This window comes from Alligator mississippiensis, chromosome 6, assembly GCF_030867095.1.
Source record: "Alligator mississippiensis isolate rAllMis1 chromosome 6, rAllMis1, whole genome shotgun sequence".
Lineage (NCBI taxonomy): Eukaryota > Metazoa > Chordata > Crocodylia > Alligatoridae > Alligator > Alligator mississippiensis.
The window spans coordinates 6,225,415-6,232,353 of record NC_081829.1 but is presented as its reverse complement, the minus strand read 5'-3'; the positions used below and the strand labels follow the sequence as shown (position 1 = coordinate 6,232,353).

Sequence of the window (6,939 nt, the reverse complement as noted above, 5' to 3'; positions counted from 1 at the left end):
GCCAACAGGCAGGGCACCGGGGGAGCTAGGCGTCTACACCTGCAGAGACGGTGGCCCCAGCCCAGGCCACGGCAGGCCCAGGGGGAGTAGGTAGGAAGAGGCGAGCCCTGCGTGAGCTCCTGGCTTCAGGTCTCAGCAGGGCGCATAGGGAAATCCCAGCCCAGCACCACTGGAGTGCCAGGGCCAGCTGTGCCCCATGGCTTCAGCAGGCGGGAGGCAAACGAGCGGCACCCCGGAAACCAGGAGCACTTGGGAGCTGCAGCCCACAGGTCCTTCACCCCCCTCTCCCTTCCCGTCCCTGCCCAACGGCCTGTGCTGCATTGGGATGGATCCAAGGCCCCATCAAAATGTGACCCCCTCCTCTCTACACCCTGAATGATTAAGCACCTGGGACACAGAGGTGGGAGATGCAAGAGCCCTGGGCACAGCTGGCATCTCTCCCCCTCTCCCAGCCTGCCCCGAGCCAAGAGGTGGCTTTCGGGTAAACCCTTTGGTTGCACCCAAGCTGTTTGCAGATGATGTTCACCGGCAGATCCTGCCCTGCTCTACTCAGGGCCCCAGGGACTCTCCAAGCCCCCTTTCCAGCCCCCCACAATGCCTCTGACTGGGTGCCAGCCCCCCAGGTCCTACCACCTCCACTCCCCCTTGCTCTGGGAGCCCTGCCCCCCCTGCCCCTTCCTCACTGTCAGTGCCAATGTATTCACTTCAGCAAGAGTAGAGCTGGCAACACCACCCGCTTGCAAATGGGCTCATTCTTTTGCAGCCTCCATGCTAATCTAATTGCTCTTTGGTAGAGAAACTTGGATGCCGAGGGGCTGAGCTGCCAATGCAGCAGGCAGAGGCGGTGGCGAGGGACAACTGGTGCTGTCTAGTGGATCTCTGCTCTGTCTAGGGCAGAGGGGGCAAGCCCAAGCAGGCAGGGGCTGGGGGCTAATGGTGCCTGGGGCTCTCCCACTGGCAGCTCTGCAGCCTCCAGCATGGAGAGCTGGACCGGCCAGGCCAGGGATGCAGGAGAGAGGAACACTGCTGCTTAGTGCAAAGGCAGGGCAGAGCTGGGAGCCTTGGCCTGACAGCAGCAGCTGTGGTCAGCCAGAAGCCATGGTCCATGGATCACAGGAGCATCTCCTAGGAAGGACCAGCTGACTATGAAAATGCCACTGCGGGCCAGCTCCCAGCTCAGCCAAACTCTGTCCTGACTTTCTCTGCCGGTAAGTGAAGGGCAGCCCCATCCCTACCCGTTCACGTGCAGCCCCTGCCAGTAGGCCCGTGGGAAGATCACCTGCAGGGGCATCATACGAACCATCACCCCTGCAGGGACATCTCGCACAGCATCTCCAGCCAAGAAGGACAGAGCTCCAGATGCAGCAGGGACACGGGGAAACTCAGCCTCCTGCCTGGGGTTAGATCTGGCCAGACCCACAGGACAACAGGACCCCGGAGAGAGCTGGGCAAATGCCATGTTCCTGCCTCCTCCAGGGCCCTGGTCTCCACACTTCCCCTCTCCAAGGCCTGCCCAGAGTTACAGCATGCCGGGCTGCCATGGATGCATGTGGCCTTTCCTGGCCCTGGGGGTCTACTCAGGCGAGCACATGGGAAGGTGCCAGCACAGAACTGAGGAAATCCGAGTTTGAGTCCTGACGCTGGGCACTCGAAGCAGCTTCCACCAAGCCGGGCCATCCGTTATGGCTGCTGCACCCCAATGCATCCATTACGGCTGGGATGGAGCCGCCTGCACCTTCCCCATTAGAGAGGGGTCAGCACCTCCCTGGGAGCCCCTTCAACTCCATCTCCGAGCAAGACAAAGTGCCTGGGAGGTGGGACAGGGGAGGGTGGGGGCAGCCCGGGAAAGGCAGCCTGCCATGGGGCCGGAGGGGGAGAGCAGCTGTTGGGTTATTTGAAGCAATGCAGGGCTGTTGAAAGCTCCCGTCGTGCAAGAGCCCTGGTCCCACCCCACTCCCGTCAGTCCCACGGTGCCAGGAAGGGGCCAACTCAAGGAGACAATGGGTCAGGGCCAGAGGCAGGAATAAATGCCCAAACCTGCTGCTCCCCTGCCCCAGGCTTTAGCACCCTCCGTGTGTTCCCCAGAGCCCCCCAGGCTGCAACACCAGCCCTGCAGAGGCAGAGGGGACAGCTGGGGATGCAGCCACCAAAGCCCAGGCAGGGAGGGCAGAAGCAGCCCAGGCAGCAACACACCAGCGATCCAGCCCTGGGCCTGGAAAGGCTGAGGGGCCACATCTGGCCTGGCCAAGGGCAAGCACAGCAGCTCCCAAGCCAGCTGCTGCTGGACAGAGGGACACCAGGGCACCCTGGCCTCCTCCAGCCCGACAGATCCAGCCCAGGCCCCCAGGAACCACTTCACCCACTGCCCTCCCCACCAGAGACTTGGCTGAGCAGGAGGACAGTCGACTAGAGGCGCGTGAACCCAAGAAGGAGCGTGATGAGCTCTGACAGGCCCCAGCGGTGCCGGGGTAATTGGCTCTTCCCCAGGGGAGTTGGAGCCACCACTGGCACGATGCCCTGAGCTGGGCTGGCGACCTGCAGTCTAGTAATGTGGCAGCAAGGGGTGGGCTTCCCTCCCTCCCACCTCCTTCCAGCCGGCTCTTTCCATGTTCACACGGGGAGTATGGGGTGGGGAGGTGGCACAAACCCTCAGGGCTCTGCTGAACTCAGGATGGAGACCCCCGTGCGAAGGGCACAAGAGGCAGGGAGCAGAGATCCCTGACACTGCCCACTGGAGCGCACATGCCCATCTCTGCGCCTGGGGTAAGCAGGGCCGTGCACCAGAACCAGGAGCTCCAGGGAGCGTGGCTGGACGACGACCCAGAGTCAGGGGGAGCCCAACTGCTCTAGCCTCTCGAGCACTGTCCCAAGCCCAGCTGGCTGCTGCTACCCCCAAGCACATCCAGCCCAGCTGCAGGCTGGTGGGGGCAGAGGAAGCCAAAGATGGAGTCTGCCCCCATGCCCACCTTCCCAGGTCAGAGCACTGGGTCAGGGCTGGGGGGGCAACATCAGCAGGCAAGCTGCCCCCCCTTCTCAGACCTTAGAGAAAGCACGCAGCTCCTGCTGGACCATGAGGCTGGCCTCGTGCTGGCATGCAGGCACAGCTAGGGCCATCGACATGCCAGTCCATAAGGCCACAGCTTTCCCTGCCCTCCTCCCCCTTGTGCCCAGAGAGCAGCCGCAGGCACCAGCCACTGAGCAGAATGCAGGGACCTGGCAGGCACAGCGGTACCCGCCAGAAGACACCTCCCAACAGGAGACAACAGGCCCTATTACTGCTGGCAGTCACTGGTTATCACCCCTTCAGCTCCAGCAAGGAGAAAGCAAAGTGCATGAGTGCCAGCCCTGCTTCCAGAGCTGTGCTGCAGCCAGGGGCCCTCCCACTCCCTGTGCCTCAGTTTCCCCATCCACAGATCTTTCAGGTCCTTGGAGAGCCTCAGATCTAGCCCCATCTTTGGAGTGGCCTCGAGGGGCTGCTTGGGGGCCCAGCATTGGCACCCACCTGCCACCCCAAAGGAGGCAGGAAGGTGCATGCCAAAGCCACCACCAGGACAGGGAGGAACCCTCAATAGCCACCGAACCCCTGTTCTCCCCCACCGAACCGGGCCTCCTCCCCCGGCACCCTCTCGCAGCCTTCCCATCTTAGTGTCTTTTACCTGCAGCACCCACCGTGCTCCATTTGCTCTGCTGGAGCACCCCCAGGCCTGAAATCAGGAGGGGCCAGTCCCAGCCACGCAGAAGACAGGACCCTTAGGTACCAGCCCCCCTCACCCTCTCCCCTTTTATAGACGTTTCCCACCTAGAGGTCCGCCTTTTCGGGTGGAGTTTGGAGCCGTCCCCCCAATAGGAACAGAGAACAGGGGAATGCTTTGAGCCTATTGGCTAGAAAGTCACAGGAGGAGGTAAGTATTAGGTTTGCAGTTCTGGGAAGCAAGGAGTGGGGTTGGTAGCTCTGCAAGGATCAAGCCAAGGTTTCCCCTGCTGAGCTGAGCACCAGCTTTCCCTGTGTTCACAGCACCATGTGTAGCCCCTTGGGTTTTGATGCAAAAGCACCCACCCACACAAATGCCTTTAAGCAGGAGTCAGGGATGGGGTCTGTAGCCTGAGAGCCCAAAACTGGCTGGACAGCAGATCTCTTTGGTGCCCACATCTGGCTGTATGGGGCTGGTGACTCTATGGGGTTTGGGGGAAGCAGGATTCCCCAGCTGGCTTTCAAATGACCGGCAGCTGTCTGTCCATCTGCTGCTGTTTTGGTGTTTCCCCTCGCAGCAGGGCCCCCTCCCTGAGTCCCAGAGGCAGGAAACAGCAGGGCTATAGCACCCACCTCCACCCTGGCACAGCAAAGGCGGTCCAGGTCTCGCAGCATCCCTGTGCTGGGAACTAGGTCCAAGTTGCTCAGACCTGCTCTCCGCACATGCCTGCACATGGACACACACGTGTGTTCAGCTGCACAGACAGCAAGGGGAGAGCTCTCAGGCTATCAGTGAGCATGGATGCGGGTGGTGGAGAGATGTGCAAATGTGAGTTGCTTTGCTGGAGCACCTGGAGCGCAGTCAGGCGGATGGTAGGGCCTGTGCATTTGCGGCTGCAGCTCTGCTCTGCAAAGCACTAGGGTGAGGGGGGTGATGCCCGCAGGCAGAGAAGTCCTGTCCTGAGCCAGCCTCTGCCTTGAGCTGGGAGACCCAGCAAGAGAAGAGAGCAGAGGGCCCTGCTGAAACCCCAGGGCTCCTGCAGGCCAACTCCAGGCTGGGGCACCGAGCTGAACTGCTCTCAGCCAGGGCTGGGGCCAACCCAGCAGCAACCACTGGCACTACAAAGCAGCACTGGGTGCTGGCCAAATCAAGCTGGAAAGGAGCCTGCTGGGAGACTCTCCGGGCCCGAGCCTTTGCGCTGCAGGGACATAGCTGCTGGACCAGTTGCATCCCAGCTGCACGTCTCCATCCTTGCTGGTGCTGGACTAGTTTAGGCAGCAGTCCAGGGGACCCAGCTGGGAAGCTTGTGGGGGGTGGGGGGGAAGCATTCCCAGGGATGTGGCCCTCCACCCCATGAACCTCACCCCCAAACTCTGCTCTGCTTCCCCCACCCTGGAGCAGCTCCCAGCAGCTGGTGTTTCAGTGGCTGCTTGCAGATGGGGCCGTTTTGTGAGGAAGCTTCGTTCTCCATGGGGAGCGACTTAGAAGCAACCCAGTGAGCGGCCGTGCCTGGGCCAAGACTGGTGCTGTCATGGCAGAGGGGTGTAGCCCAGAGCCCAGCAGCAGTAGCTGAGGCCAAGCCTCAGAGGTGCCCGCTTTTTCCTGGTCCCTCCCCAGCTGGGAGGATGTTTTCCGCAGTCTCTGCCCTCGCAGCAGGAGCTCAATCAAGTCCCTGCAGCTGGCATGGGCAGGGCACAGCCCTTAGCCAGGGTGCAGCCAGCAGCACGAGTGCCCGCAGGAGGGTGCAGGAGGCATCCCCAGACAGGTAGGTATGGTGGGGTGGGGATCAGTGCAGAGCTGCCCCAGCCCACTGGAAGCCACCGTGGCACCCCAGGCCTCCATCCTGAGATGGCCCCAAGCATGCCAAGGTAGGGAAGGCAAGCAAGGCATCCCCACTCCACAGCTGTCAGACAGGGGCAGCTCAACCTCACCCCACAGCTGAAGGGGAGGCTGGAGGGCATTTCCAGCTTTGCTCCTCCTGCATCTTCTGCCCAGGCCTGGTAATGGGGCATACTATGGCAGCCCCAGCTGCTGGGGGCAGGGCTGCAGGACCAGAGCCTGCTGCAAGGTATCCCTTGGGCAGTGCCCGCTGCATCCAGCTGGGCCCCCAGTACCACCCGCCCCGCCGACACCAATCACCGCGCACAGGAGCCAGGGCCTCACGGCCGCTCGCATCCACACAGAGTGAACTTTTATTTCCAACAAAGAACAGCCTCCGCCCCAGGGGGAGAGAAGGGGACACCGAGGCAGGCAGCCCCCTCCCAGGGCTGGGCCAGGGGCAGGGGGCTGGAGCAATGCCCAGGCTGGCCGGGGAGGCAGGGCTGCCTCGGGCCCCGGCTTCCCCAGGTGCACACAGTGCACTGCGTGACCAAATATCCAGGTATAAAAGAGCTAAGATCCTCCCTGCCCCAGGCATCCGACCCCCCGCCCCCTCCCCTGCAACCCGCCCCCCCCCACCACCGTGCCCTGCACAAGAGTCAGTGGCCGCGGGCCACGATGGAGGGGGCGTGCGCGTGTGTCCGCGTGCACGTGTGTCCAGGCGTGTGTCCCGTGGGCGGCCGCCGCGGAAGGGAAGAGAAGAAAAAGAAACCCCACGACGAGACGGGAAAGGAGACGGGGGGTGCGGTGCCCCCCATGGGACGGGCACAGTCCGACGGGGAGAGAGGCAGGAGCTGCGGTGCCCCTCCAGAGACCAAGAGAGGGGTGCTCCCATCCTCCGAGCTGGGCAGGCGGTGCCCGGCGCCGCTCACACCTCGGTCTGGAAATCGCCCTCGGAGACGTCGAGGCTCATGTGGGGCCTGTCCCAGTCGGCGCAGTGCAGCTCCAGCTTCTCCCGCTGCGCGCTGGGCAGGGAGCTCAGCGTCATGGCCTTAAAGGTGCTCCAGCTCCTCTGCTTCTGCTGCTGCAGCTGCTGCTCCTCCGGGCTGGTGACCTCCTGCCAGGGGACAGGGCGCTGGGATGGTGCTGCAGCTAGCAGCACCCCCCAGCTGCCCTGCTCCTGGCTCCCCGGGAAGGCTTGGGGGGAGTCCTGGAGGCAGCCGGGAGAACAGTGGGAGCCCAGAGAGCCAGACTGGCACGGTGGTGGCATGGGAGAGCCAGTACCCAGTGGCTGAAGGAGATGCAAGGCAAAGGGACCAGGGCGGATGTGTGAGCTCACAGGGCCTAAAATGCCAGCAGCATGCACAGGTCCAGCATGGGGATGGGGAGACCGGGAGATGCCCCACTGTGGTGATGGTGAGGATGGTGA

The 6,939-nt window shown here is 62.9% G+C and overlaps 1 protein-coding gene across 4 annotated transcripts in view; it reads right to left on the bottom strand.

Moving 5' to 3' along the window:
* Positions 1–6,145: 6,145 nt before the first annotated feature.
* The window catches only part of ADGRB2 (adhesion G protein-coupled receptor B2), a 190,606-nt gene continuing 189,812 nt past the window's right edge, over positions 6,146–6,939 (bottom strand). For 2 of the 4 annotated variants that reach the window (XM_059729584.1, XM_059729585.1), the window contains one exon: positions 6,146–6,801. In XM_059729584.1, the coding sequence (XP_059585567.1) occupies positions 6,439–6,801 (363 nt within the window). In that variant the 3' untranslated portion in view covers positions 6,146–6,438. The remainder of the gene's footprint in view (positions 6,802–6,939) is intronic. The other 2 variants (XM_059729586.1, XM_059729587.1) reach the window with 1 other exon arrangement.